Below are 14275 nucleotides of genomic sequence, written 5' to 3' on the forward strand. Positions count from 1 at the left end.
CACCCGCCTCCCGGGGGAGCTGCGCCCGCCTCCCGCCGCTCCGCGCTGCCCGCCGCTCCTGCCTTTGCGGGCTGCTGCTGTGGCTTTGCTTGGTTTTAGTCCTGCTTTTTATTGTGCGTGTGGCTTTTTAAATTTTCTTGGTTTTCTTTTTTTTTTAATTTTTTTTTTAAATTATTATTTCTATAGGTTTTTTTTTTTTTTTTTTTTTTTTTTTTTTTTTTTTAATTTTTGGTGGCTCGGCTGTGTTGTTTGGGTTTTCTCCCTCACTCGTTTTCGTTGTTGCTGTTGTTGTTGTTGCCTTCTTCTGGTTGTTGGTGGCCTTTGCTGCCCCCCCGGCTCGCAGAGGAGTTCAGGTAAGGGCGAGCGGGGCCGTGTCCCGCCGGCGGTGCCTCCGCTGCCGCAGCCCCGCGGGGCCGGGGGCTGTGCCCGGGGCTGTGCCCGCGCTGCCGCGCTCGGCGGAGCTGCCAGATGGAATTCCATCCCCGGCCAGGGCTGCGGGGCTCTTTCAGGCCGGAGCGGTGCCGTGCCATGGAGTGACAGGCGGCGAGGGTGCGGGTTGGGGGGGCGATTCCCGATCATCGCGACCACGCTGGTGGGGGGGAGAGAGGGAGCTCGGGCCGCCAAAGCCTCCTGAAAAAGGATGGACGGAAAAAACCTATAAAATAAATAACAATTAAAAAAAAAAAAAAAAAACCCAAAAAAAACAAAAAAAAAAACAAACAAACAAAAAAAAAAACAAAAACAAACCTCTACAAACAAACAAACAAAAAACCACGATTAACACCCCCTTAAACAAACATGTTTTGCAGCCGTGGAAGCCTGGCTGTGCTCGTGCTGGAGTGGGAATTCTGTGTGTGTGTGTCCCGGCACCCCTTTTCCTGCGCAGGCTGCGGGTCCCACGCGGTGTTTCGGGCCACCCTTCGCTGCCGGGGTGCAGAGGCAGCGGGGTCGCTCCGGCGGGGCCACTGCTGTGCCTGCTGCAGGTGAAGTGCTTCCTCCTGAGGAAGCCAAAGTTTAGGGCTGGAGCGGGATAGTTTTCAGAAAGGAAAGCTTCGGAATGTTTTCTGCGGCTTCCCAGGAGCAACGGGGTTTGGAAAAAACAAACCTGATCACCCCAGTGTGTCCGGGGAGCAGCGCAGCCACCTTGCGGAGGAGATGAGAGCAAATAGGTTTACTCCTGGCTCATGGCTTCTTTTTATCATTTTTTAATTATTATTACTTCCACCCCCTCTGCATTTCTCTTTTAATTTCTTAGAAGCTCTGGGCCTGCTTCATTGCCTTGTTTATGGCTCTGTCTGTGGAGTAGAAGTCAGCCTGAACAGATTTAAAACCTTCTAGGGAACAAGAGAAAACCCTGAAGAGATTAGTCTTAAACTGGAAAAAGCTGTGGCAGTAAATGTAGGAAGTGACTGTCAGTGTCTCATATGTGCTGTGTGATCAGTTGTGCTGGGCTGACTGTCCAGAAATGATAGGCTGAGAAATACATCCCTGTTTTTCAGCAAGTTCCCAGGACGTTACATTTTAATGTTGCTCTGCGTCAAAATATGCCTTCTCTGGTTTGCTTTCTGTCATTACTTTTTTTTTTTTTTTTTTAGCTGGTGATTAGATGGACAGGTTTTAAACAGAACAACATGTTTTTGGCAGAAAGGACATCATAACAACCCAGGGAACTCTTAAAAAAAAAAGTTGGAGACGGTCATGCTGCTGAACAGCTGCTGTATTTCACTCCAGAAGTGCTGTTTCCAGTGGCTCAGGCACTGCGGTCTCGCTATAGGTGCTTATATTTCTTATGTGTTTTCATCATTCCTAGAGATGAAAGTGTGTTATGGAAACAGCATCATTAGTTTTCATAGCCTTCACAGCCCCAGCTTTTTTTGGTTTTGTTTTCTAATCTTCCGTTTGTTGGCTGTTTGTTCAGGCAAAGTAAGGATGAAAGCCTTTTGGTTGTTAGCCTGGCCTTTAGGAGAAAAAAATATAGCCAGGGCCCAATCCTGCATTCCAGGCATTCTCCAAAATCTTCTTGGCTGTTCTGCAAGCTTTGAGAGTGCACAGAAAGCAGAACTGGCCTGTAATGTGCCTGGATCTATTTGGCTCTGACAGTCCTCTCTTAAAAAGCCTCTGGTTACATCGAGTGACATTGTTCCTTGTCAAAAGAGATGGGAAACAAGCCTGCTGGCTGTTTTCTGCTGAGGTAACTGGCCCACAGCAGTTGCTAGGAGTTCATTTTTTTCCCCCTCCCTCGTTTAAGTCCTTATTCAAATTACAGTTTAGTGCTATTCCCAGGGAAATATATGGGTATTTTGATATGTGGCTTCCCAGCTCTTGCAGGCATTGAAAAAAAAAAAAAGAAAACCTTAAAGATTTATTTATTTTTTTTAAGAACTTCACCAACTGCTTTTGGTGCACGCAGAGCACGCCAGCTTTTCTTAGAAAAGCACATGTTGCAGTCCAGATTTCCCTCACAGCCCCATTCTTCAGAAGTTTAAGCTGGAATAATACAGACATCGGAGGGAGGATCAGAAACCATCTGAGGGCAAGTCTTCCTTTCTGCCCTGTGTTTCTCAAGGCAGTAACCAGTTTTTGGTACAAGATAGAAACAATCAGCTTGGGTGAATTCTTACCAGATGCCAATACTAATTTATCAGAAGCAGATGGTGCTTTCTATTTCGAAACTGGAATAGCTCAGCTATGGGACTTCTGCTGGGGGAACTTTCCATCAACACAGAGATTAAAAAAAAAAAAAAAAAGTGTTAGAAATAGTTCAGCTCTTCTGACTCTTTGCTTTTACTATAAGACATGATTACAGGCTAAGGTCACAAAACAGAGCCACTAACCTCTGCTTGAACTTCCTCATGTTCAGCACATGTGGGTGTTTCATTATTGGTTCAGAGGCATAGCTGACCAACAGGACAGGGAAATGTGCAGTCTTACTTTTAAGCCTTTCTTTCAACCCATCCCTGCTTCCTCTGTGTTTCTACAAAGGAGGAAGCCGTATCTTTAAGAAATATGGCTTTCCCCCCCTCTTCCCTGTAAAATATTAATAGATGTTGCCAGTGGGACAGAGCTCTTTAAGGTATTGTGTAAAATACCTCTCTCCTGTGTTCACTGCAGCACTGAGCATACAGACACCTTTTGATTTTTCTCCAGAGAAGGAAAGACAGGGCAAATTTTGGAGATGAGGCAGCAAAGATGCTCTGCAACAGCAGTGACAACCATGCTCTCGCCTGCACAAAACTGGGAGCTATTGACTATTCATGGCAAAGCGTCCAAAGCGCAGCGCCAGAGCCTGTGGAAAATGACAGCGTGTAACAAGATTGACTGGCATTTCCTTCACGCTGGGTCACATGCCTCCTAATTCACACACACACACAGAGCCTCATAGGCCGATCGAATGACTTCTATCTCTGCAGTCCGCATACCTTCCACAGAAAGAGTTGTTTTATTATGCACATGTACAGCTCTGTTTTCAATCAGTCACCTTGAGCAAATGACTGAGGGCCAGTGTTCGCTCCATCCCGAGGTCTCTGCGTTTGATCTCTAAGGGGCATATTCTCCGTCCGTGAGCAATTTTGGTTTTTTGGTGGTTTTTTTTTCCCCCTCGAGGAGGTTAAAAAACACGCAGATGTCTCTCCTGCCTCTCCCCCGCAGGCACCTTTCTAGGAAGTTTTCTTGCCTTAGCTGGTAAAGTGCAGGACACTGGCGGCTGTCAGCGAGGAGAGGTGGGGTTGTGAGCAGGATTAGGGCACAGGTGAGCCGGGGTTTGTGGGACCATCCCTCAGCAGGGCAGGGGGCTCTGGGGGCCGTGCAGCCCTCCCTGCTCAGCAGCACAGACTTAGTTCCCCCCAGCCCTGCTCTGGGGGGAGAGGAGAGGAGCCGAGGGCTGACAGCAGCCACCAGCTGGCTGCCAGGACATGGTAATTAGCTCAGCGCAGTGCCAGCCTTATTAAGGACAGTGCAGGTGATGATGACGTTGGCGCACTGATTGATTACATCTATAGGGGAAAATCCGCCTTGTAAATGCTGAAGCACAGTAAATATTTTTGGCTCTTGACAGATTGATCCTTGCATTATGCTGAACAGCCTATATTTGTAGAACTGAGGAAGTTAAAAATAAGCTTGGTGGAAAGCTACAAGATAGGGAAAGTATTTGTATTTGATTGCCACCAACAATAAACTTTTTTTATTTGTTTCTTTTTCGTGGTAAAAATTTCAACACTTTATGTTTTTTTTCTTCCCATTCTCTTCTTTGGCTCTGGATTTCGCTGCTAGGTGAAAGCTCGTTATTTATTTTCTCTTGCCGGTAATATTCTATAAGGGAGCTGTAAATCTGGAGCACACATGGTTGGGAAATGATTTCTGACAGAATTCTTTTACAAATATGTGGTGCAATCCTGCAAAGCACTTCAGCCCTGACAGTCCTCGGGGTTGGTGCAGACATATCAAGGCTTGTAGCAGCCTGTGTACCCAGGGAGGCTGGGTGCTCTGGACTCTGCTGTGGGCTAGAGGGCTTTATGAGCTGCAGTTTATGGAGATAAATGATTAAACCAACTTCTGACTGTTGCTGTTTTGTTTTCCTGCACTCAGGCTCTCACCTGAACTTTGGCTGCCTGGTATATGCTGTTGGGATATCCTTAAGAGATCATCCAGGAATGGTGGATCACTTGCTGCCTACTGATGAATCGTTTTCATCCACAAGATCTTCTCTTGGATACTTTGGGGACATGACAGCAGGCGTGAGGTCCTACCAAATGCTGCCCTCTCCCCTGTCAGAAGATGACAGTGACTCGTCCAGCTTTTGTTCTTGTTCCAGCCCTGACTCCCAGGTCCTCAGCTCCAGCTATGGAAGCACATCCAGTGCAGAAAGTCAGGACAGTATCTTAGACTATTTATTGTCCCAGGCATCTTTGGGGAACACCACTGCATCATGGTGGGACAAAAGGAGACTTCAGCCAGTAGTGAAAGAGGAATACTTTAGGTTGCCTGAATTTACTGTGGATATGGAAGACTCAGGACCATTTCAGCCCACGCTTGAGGAAATTGAGGAATTTTTGGAGGAGAACATGGACTTGGAGCTCAAAGAAAGACCTAAAAGTGAGACCAAGGACTTGAGAGCTTGCAGCCAGGTTTCTGTTGCTTCGCTGCAGCAAAAAGACCATATGTTACCCAGTACTAGTTTAAAAGAGAGTAAAAATGAACAGTTGACCAGCTCAACGGAAGGTGGCCAAGCTTCAAATGGAGGAATGACCCTGGAGAATGGAATACCGGTTATGCTCCAAATTCAGCCTGTACAGGTCAAACAGGAGTCCAACACAAGCCCCAGTTCCCAAGGACCAGCACAGGAGAACATTAAAATTGCACAGCTCCTAGTCAACATCCAAGGACAGACATTTGCCCTCGTGCCTCAGATAGTTCAGTCATCCAATTTGAACTTGTCCTCTAAATTTGTGCGCATTGCTCCCGTCCCCATTGCCGCCAAGCCAATTGGGCCAGGAGGCATGATCCAGGGGCAGACGGGAATCATCATGGGTCAGAAATTTCAAAAGAACCCTGCAGCCGAACTCATTAAAATGCATAAATGTTCTTTTCCTGGTTGCACCAAGATGTACACGAAAAGCAGCCATTTGAAAGCCCACCTGAGGAGGCACACAGGAGAAAAGCCCTTTGCGTGCACGTGGCCGGGTTGTGGATGGAGGTCAGTATTGGGGGGCAGCTCTGTCCAATCCCCCTTTCCCTTTTGGCTCACTTGACCTAACTTGCTGTGCAAGTAGGTTTTTACTCTGATTTATGAACTGTTTCTATTGCCAGAACTTGTTTGGTTGGTTTGACAATGGAGACCTTTTTTCTTCCTGTTAGCTAACCTGGGTGTTTTGATAAATTAAATAGCACAGTATCACCTGCTAGCACCAGCAGTTTTAGTCTTAAAAAAAATAAGTGTCGTCCATCATAATTTGTATTTCATTCTAGAGGGTCAGATTAGGCTTGTTACCACAGGTAAGACCAGGTGTTTGCACTGGTGTGGTTGCTGCACACCAGCCCCAGCAGACCCGTGGCTGGCACCAGCTGAGGTTGAGAGAACTGGATGGTTTAGGGCAGAATTGCTGTGCACAGCCCTGTGTGGGACTAAACGTGGTCAGTAAAGGGCTGTGATAAGCAAGTGTGGTTAAAAGCAGTGTTCTGTGCACTTTCATAGAAAATGCACTCCATCCCACTCCTTCTGAAAATGCTGGCAGTGACACTCTGGCATACTCTGGGTTTTATTCTCTGTCTTGATTCAGAAAAATGCGTGGGTGCCACTCAAAGTTGCAAAAAAGCTGTCAGATGTAACAACATAACCAGAAGGCTGTGGTGGAGTTAAGCACTGCTTGAATGAAAGATTGCAGGTTTGATTGAGAAAATGTTTGCCAGAGGGATTTTTTAAATACTTTATTTTTAATATGAATTGAACAATGTAGTCCTTTAAAAAATCAACTTTTTATTTTAAGGAAGCTTTGACAGGTGCCTTCCTCCTTCTTTCCAGTTAGTATTTCTGGCTTGCCTGCTGGCAAATGCTAATGTACAGCACCACAAATGATGATGGGAGAAAATATAATCTTAACTACCTTGTGTTAAATTAAACTGAATCTCTTGCAAATAGTATGCTGCAGAGCTTCAGTGAGCAATGTCTAATGAGAAAATGGGTTGTGATCATGGGCAACAGATGAGGTAAAAAGTAACAGGAGAGTGTTGTGTAAAAATGCAAGTATGTGAGACATGCAGCAGTTAGAGATGGCTGGGTTGGTTTGAGGGAAAAGGTCACAATAGAGCTGAGCCCTCTCTTCCCCAGCTGGACCAGTCTGAAGTTTGCTTCTCAGAAGGGCTGAGGAGATCAGGGCTGAGAGATCCCTCCACAAACTGGTGGTGATTTGTTTCCTTTTGTCCTGGCAGCACCTCTCATGAGCTCAGTTTATTGCTGCTCAGGGTGCCCTCTCACCAAAGCTGTGTTTTTCAGCTGATTAGTCCCAGGAACTGTGGGCTGGCTGCTCCCAACCTGCAGTACAGGCACTTGCTGCTTTTTATTTGGTTGCCAGAGTACGCGTGCACAGGCAGCAGATGTGCCTGTGGGTGTCACGTTGGCTTTCCTTGCGCTGGGATGTGAGCACAGCTCTTCTTTTTGTGACAAAATGCACGTGCCACGTGAGGGTTTGTCTAATCCATGCTGAGACTTGTACCAGTGCTCCCAGTGACTTTTGTGGCTCGAAATCAGGCGCCTGAAGTATTACCTGTGGATGACCTTCCCCAGCTCTGTCTTATCAAAAAGCTGGTGTTCCCCAAGATACAAGACCAAGGGGAGCATTTAGGAAAAACATGAAGTGATAAAGGATGATTAAATTTACACCAGCTGCCTCTCTTCTCAAAGTGTTGTGGCGAATGGTTTGCATCAAAAGCAGGATTCTGGTGGGCCAAAAGAAGTGCGGGTCCTGAAACCTGGAGCACCCTGAACTCTCAGCCACCACAACATTTTAAAGATGAGCCCAACAGAAATGAGAAATTAATCACCTTCATAATGAAGAACATGCGTCTTGTCCACAAATAGCTGCTGAAAAGGGCTTTTCAAACTCTTTTGCTGTTATGTTGAATTTCACAGCCTGGACTGCAATCCCAATCCCCAAACCCCCCAAAGTTTGGAAGGGTTCAGCTACAAGAGAAGTTTATAGCCAGCAGGAGAGGCTGTGTTTGGGGAGCTGCCCACTGTGCTCTCAGCAATCCTTAGCACCAGCTTGAGATTGCTGCACATCCCCTGCACGCTGCTCCCACATCAAAGGCCAGACCCAACTGAGCATTGAATTACTCAGTCCCCTTTCATCAATAAACCATGTTTACCTTTCCAGAAGTTCAGTGAGAGCTGTGACTTAAGTCTCACATGACTTAAGTCCAGTGCATGTGGCCACTCTGTTTGCTCCCAGATCTACATAATCTCAAATTAATTTAAGAACCTAAACACTGCTGGGCTCCGCTTTCCCCCTCTTTTCCCTTCATTCTTGTGCTTGTGTATTTATTTTTTCACTGAAGACACTTAAGAGCTGATCTCACAGGAGATAGTAATTTCAAAACCAAAACAAAGTGTTGCCTAGCACAAAGTGCCTGAGCTCAGTGGGAGGGTTAAAGTTTCCTCAGCTCTCTGTGTAGCCCTGCTATGATGTTTTAAGTTCAGCGGGCTTGAAGTGTGCACCCAGAAAACCCTTTTTGCTAACCCCTAGGATGGCTGGAGATCTCTAGTACTTCCCTCATGGAGGCTGAACCCTGCTTGCTTGTGCCCTTCCTGGGCATGGGGCAAAGGCTGTTTTTGGCAGCCTGCAGAGTGGTGCTCATCTGGCAGTGGCCAGTGACCCGTTGTGTTCCCTGCACGGGTCAGGGCACTGATCTGTGTCGTGCCACCTTCTACCTTTGGCACCCCAGCCTTTGGTTATCACCGCTCAGCCAAAGAGCTGAGCTGCAGCGTGGGCTGAGCCCAGCAGCTGTGCTATGGCACAGAGCAGGAGAAGCTCCTGCTTTCCCTCCCTGGCACAGCACCATGCAAAATTGCAGTTCCAGGGGGATGGCTGGGGAATGAGGAAATCACCTTTAAATGGCCCACTGCATCTTCTGGCTGGAGGCTCCACATGTGACAAGCGTGGGCCATAAGCTCTGCCTGGTTTGGCAAAGAGGGTTTAAAGACTTGTAATACGTGTGGCCAGGGGAGTGCTTGGCCCTGAGTGACTGTGGGCAGTACCACACATGGGGCAGGGCAGGCATCTTCCGCTGGCTTTTCTTGCTGCTGCTGTGCGAGGGGATGACAGGAGCTGTGCTGGTTTCTTGTAGGAAAGCTCTGGGGATGGGCAGGAGGAATCAGTCTGAGCTGGCTTCAATGGCTGGTGGCCATGGCAGGGACCAGGAGGACCAGGCTGAAGCTACAGCTCTTTCTTGCCCCATGAGCCACATAGGAATGTCCCCATTTGGCTGGGAGACACAGGACATGTCCTACACATCAGGGACCTGTAGGATTTTTCTTCAAGGGAGATGTAGTTACTGTCCCTTGGAGTCCTGCCAGATGGAAGGATGAAGAAGGCTCTTCTAGTTGCTGTGGGATTTCCCAGATCCCTTCACTGTTTTTTTTTTTGAAGGAGGAAATGGCAGTGACAGAATAGTGAGGAATTCCTTGGGGCTTCTTTTTCCTTTTTTTTTTTTTCCTTTCTTTTGAATTTTGCATTCCACAGTGGATTATTCTCACTTTTTTTGGGTTGATCTCAGTGCCAGAGTGTGTTGCAGATATTTCACTGCAGAGCCAGACCGCCAGATCCTCCCAGCTTCCTTGTCCTAACCTTTGCGTTGTTTTTTTGTAAACACACAGACAGCTTGAGGTTTATTTCTGTGGGCTCTGTAAGTTGATCTTTCCGTCACTGCTGGGGAACAGTGTTGCAACATTCCTGCCTCTTCAGCTAAGGACATCGTTATGAGGCAGAGTGTATTTTTATCACATGAACTCATCCAGGCTCATTCCTGACGTGCGCCTCTTTCACCCCCACCATCCATGCAATTCCCCTCGAAATGCACTTGTGAAGCTCTTGTGCAGGATTAGCCAAGTGCTACTGCACTTCTGTTGCAGATGGTGACCTGAATGGCCAAGGACATCAGACAAGAAAACCCAGCCACATCTCGTTTTACTTCTTTGAAGTCTGTATATAAGAGGAGAGCTCTTTGCAAAACTGCTGTTCCCTCTGCTCCCTATTTTCCCTGCATGTGGCACAGGTCTGTTCCTTGTCCAACACTCAGTCCTACTGAGGCAGTGTGCACAGGCAGCATCCTAAACTCTCCAGGCCCACTCATCCATAGCCCTACAAGAGCATCCCTGCAGGGATCTGGCACTGGGACTTGCTCACTGCTAAGGACTTGGGAGAAATCCCTGACTCTGCTGCCCCCAGGTCTGGACTGTGTTTTTGGGATGCTATGGCTGAAAGGACCAGGGGTGTTAGAGGAAAGCAAACATGCCAGTAGAAGAGAAACTTCTTTCATAGCCTTTATGAAGAAGAATCATCCCAGACAAGGGGCAGGTTGACAGTTCTGTAACAATTGTCTGTTCATCACGGAGAATTTGACTCTTTTGCCATGAGGATACCAGGGCAAGGAAAGGAAGACAAGCAAGTGAGTAGGTGAAAGAATCTCCCCTAGAAATGCCCCTGGGAGAGATGTGTCCACACCATATCTTACCCATGGTGAGTGCCTGTGCCTGCTTTCCACTGGCTGAGTGCCCTCTGGGGAGCATGACCAGACTGAGGAGCTGCAGCAGCCGAGGAAACCATTACCAGCTTTCCCAGCGCCTATGCCCTGCTCTTCAACTGTTGGCGGGAGATCAGAGCTAATTAAAACCTTTATGTGGAAACTTACTTTCCTTGCATGAGGGATTTATTCATAGGAGCCCAGTAGTCCTGTTTTCTCCCTTTCATAAAAATAGCATCTTCGCTCTATCGATGACGTGATATTTTGCTCCAGAAGGGCACATTTTTCTACATGTTCTTTCCCCAATTTGTTCAGCTAGTGCCCATGACTTCACTTATTTATTGTAAATAAACAGCTGATACCATTTCTTGCAAGCTCTCTTTCTGTGCTGCTCTTTGTTACTGCTCTGGCAACGAAACACTTAATTGCCCTTTGTCAGGCAGCAAATTTTTTGTACCCATCTGGACAGGGCTGTTTTAGTGTGACATTGTTAATTAACCCTCTGTCTCCCAGTGGTGTCCAAACTGGAAATAGAGCCAGCCCTGCTCTTAAGACCAAAGGATTAGCTCATTTGGGTTCAATAAAGCCTTTGAGATTCATGGTAGCTATTTGAGGATATTTCTGTGGAGACAGAAGGTGGAAAATATCTAAAATTCAAAGGACTACAGTTTTGGTAATTAAAGGCTTATTCTTGATTTAATTTACTCATGCTAACTATGCAAATGACTATGCTAATGGCCATTGGAGCCCACCTGAATTTCAGCTGTTGACATGCTGAACATCTCTGGTACTATTAATGACTTTATTTAGCCTGCAGGAGCACACACAGAAGCCAATTTTTCATCTGGAACTAATAAGTCCTGTTGTTTCTAGGTACTAAGGCTGGATTTATCTGGAATCCCTCTCAAACTGGGTGCAGTTAGGGGGTGCCTGTTGTGCTCTTGTCAATGGGAGCTTGAAACAGTCCTCACCTGCAGGACAGTGGCTGGAGTGTGTGCTTGAATTTGCAGGAGAGAGTTGGTGAGGTGGCTTTGGAGGGGACTGGCAGGGGGATCAAGAGCAGCGCTGTTTTTCTCAAGCTGTACCCATGGGGTCCAGGGCAAGGCTGGTACAAACACTGCCTCCATGTGCTGCCCGAGGCCAGGGCTGACACGGGGTGAGGTTGGTAGTCCTTGTTTCCATCACTGCTGCTGCCTGCGGGCTGGGACCAGCCCAGCCCTGCTGTGTGTTCCTTCCACCTCCTGGAGTCTCCTGGTGGCCTGAGGGGACTTCTTTTAACCAGCTGTGAGAGACTTAGCTTTACAGACCCGCATTTATCTGAAAAGGCTTCTCCTCTCTTGCAGGTTCTCCAGGTCGGATGAGCTGTCCCGGCACCGGCGCTCCCACTCGGGGGTGAAGCCCTACCAGTGTCCAGTCTGCGAGAAGAAGTTTGCTCGTAGTGACCACTTGTCCAAACATGTCAAGGTGCACCGGTTCCCACGAAGCAACCGCTCCGTCCGCTCCGTGAACTGACGGGCCCTGCCCTCCCTTCCCAGCCGTGCTACAACAGCCCATGACAGCACTTTGCTCACTGTGTTTCTAGTGATAATTTATTTGTCTCCACAGAACAGTCAATGCTGTTACTTGATACCACCGTGTTTGAGTGCCCCACATCCTTCAAAGATGATTTGAGAATGAAGCTCTTTTTGGGTCTGGGGAGCGGGGCGCTTTTTTTTTTTTTTTTTTGCTTTTCTTTTAAGGATATTCTTTTCCTTTCCTGCTGTCTCTCCTTTGCTGCTGCTTCTTTTGGAAATTACAGTGTTTTATTTTTAGCTGTTTTCTTCTGCACAGGAAAATGTAAAAGTTGCTTGCTGCTAGTTAATTATAGCCCTGGCATTCCTGAGGGCTTTGCTCATGTACAGGCCACTCATTGTGAGTTTTTATTAAGCTGCTCTATTTGTCCAGTTTGGAAACAGCAAATTCCTTTTGAAATGAAAACAACTCCTTTGTTTTTGGGTCGCCTGAGCCAAGGATTTGTAGGGGCTGGCCATAGGAGGGGGAACAGTGGGAGTTGGGGATAGGGGGAGACGAGGCTTGGAGAGCCCTGGAATGTGCCTCCATGCATCTCTGGTTTTCCCAGCTCACATTTACCTTTCCCTTGGCTAGGGCTATATATAAATATTTATGTATACATATTCATACATACATACATACATATATATATATTTAAGCAAAGACACGTCCCAAGCAAACCCAGAAGCTCAGGCTGCATGGAATGGCCTGGAATGAAGCCTCTGGAACTGTGTGCGTGCTTCTGTCCTGTGCTGCCGAGGAGTGAAAGGACACCCGGGTGGCAAAGGACGCTGCTTTCCTTTGAGGCTGGTTTGCAGCATCCACTGTCATTAGCAGAAGAGCTGTTGTCTGCCCACAAAGCAGCACGAAGGTGTTTGTGAGAGCCTCTGAGCTCTGTTCCTGTCTCTGCTCCTGCCTTCTCGTGGGACCTGGTGGGAGACACCAGAGCCCCAGCCCCAGGGGTGTGTGGGGAGCCCTGGGCATCCCCACATCCAGTGTGAGTCAAGGCCTGGCTGGTTGGAGCGAAGTCTCCGTTTGCTGGCAGGGTCTGTAGGATGTGCCTGTGCCCAGAGAGGGTGGGAGGAACCATGACCTGGTGGGACAGCACTGTGAGGTTGAGGTCTAGGGGTGATCCCCAGTGCTAGTCCTCTCCCTCCCGACAGCCATGTCAGAGCTCCATGCAGCTGGGGTGGGCAAATGGGTGAGAACACTAGCCAAAAGAAACAAATTTGTGTGATAGCTGGCTAAGAAGGGAATTTAAGCAAATCATCAGATGGCAGCAGGCAAGTGATTTTATTTATGTTTCTTCTTGTTTTGTTTTTCCTTTTGAACTCTGGCGATTGTAAGAAGCTTTAGAAGAAAATAGAATTCAGTAATTAGGAATGATTTTATAATGGATGTTGCATTTCCTTTCCATTCGCAGACGGCATCTGTTTGTCTTTTCTGTTGGCAAAATGGGAAGTAGGAAAGTGTGGTCCCAGAGCTAGGCAGAGCAGGAGCCCTTGCTGTGTGAGAACAGCAGGTCTGGCTAAAGTGAATGCATTCCTTTTGTCCTCTAGAAATTAATATAATTGAACTATCATCTATTGACTGGTTTATATCACATCCTATGAATGTATGTAAATAAAACTGTACATAGATGCATATCTATATAAAATATCTTTTAATAATGTACCAAATTTGTGTAAATTGGAAACAAAAATACCTATAAAGCCAGTGTACATAAGTTACAATTATGTATATTTTCTTTTGTTCTTCATAAAAATATATTTACTTTGACAATAAAATGAAAATGGAAATTTTAAATCCCTCCTTGAAATTTGTTAATTTCCTTTATAGCCAGGTCTGTAATGAGGACAATAGCACTTGAAATTTTGATTCACCTGGATGTAGCTTTTCAGGTGCTGTGTAACAGGGAGATGATGGATCAGTTCTGAAGTTATCTTCAGTTTTTCTCATCTCAGAAAGTTCTTGGGAGGCATGAGATGTCTCAGCTCTCTCTCTTCACTGGAGCCCTCCTGCCTTGCTTGGCAGCCACGCTGGGACACAAACTCCTTCCATGGCTCCTGACTGCTGTGGAACAGGTCTACAGATGCAGTAACACTGTGGTTAATAAAGTAGAGCAAGCAGGTTTTGAGGGAATTCCAGCTTTAGTGATTAGTGTGGAGGAGGAAGGGCTTCAAAGTCTGCTTCAGACTGTGACGTGACTCACTGTGTCACCCAAGACAAAGGACTCAATTGCCATGTTCTGCAGTTCCCTTTCTTGTAAAACGGGGATAATAATGAATCACAGTGATACTGTGGGACTTAATGTGTGTTTGTGTGATCCTTGGATGGAAGGAGCAAGCAATGAGACCAGTAGTCACAGGATTAGATTGGTAAAGAAAGGCCTGGCGTGATGGAAGTCTTGGTGCCAGGGCACCTCAGTTGGCTCTTCTGTAAATCCCACGCCTGAAAGAGTGATGTGAAGGAGCGGTGGTAGGAAGCATTG

The 14275-nt window shown here is 46.9% G+C and overlaps 1 protein-coding gene across 1 annotated transcript; it reads left to right on the forward strand.

Annotated features, from left to right (window-relative positions):
* Positions 1 to 290: 290 nt before the first annotated feature.
* On the forward strand, positions 291 to 13590 carry KLF15 (KLF transcription factor 15). The gene is made up of 3 exons (XM_066326653.1): positions 291 to 353; positions 4585 to 5692; positions 11577 to 13590. Exons 2-3 carry the CDS (start codon positions 4650 to 4652, stop codon positions 11743 to 11745), a joined length of 1212 nt encoding a protein of 403 aa, XP_066182750.1. The 5' UTR covers positions 291 to 353; positions 4585 to 4649; the 3' UTR covers positions 11746 to 13590.
* The last annotated feature ends 685 nt before the right edge of the window (positions 13591 to 14275 follow it).

The sequence above is a fragment of the Sylvia atricapilla genome, chromosome 11 (genome assembly GCF_009819655.1).
Source record: "Sylvia atricapilla isolate bSylAtr1 chromosome 11, bSylAtr1.pri, whole genome shotgun sequence".
In the NCBI taxonomy this organism is placed as follows: Eukaryota; Metazoa; Chordata; class Aves; order Passeriformes; family Sylviidae; genus Sylvia; species Sylvia atricapilla.

Bases quoted from the DNA above. Each gene is read 5' to 3' on its own strand.
- KLF15 (XM_066326653.1), top strand. From the start codon at position 4,650: ATGGTGGATCACTTGCTGCCTACTGATGAATCGTTTTCATCCACAAGA. The intron at 5,693-11,576 runs GTCAGTATTGGG...CCTCTCTTGCAG, and splicing joins TGGCCGGGTTGTGGATGGAG to GTTCTCCAGGTCGGATGAGC.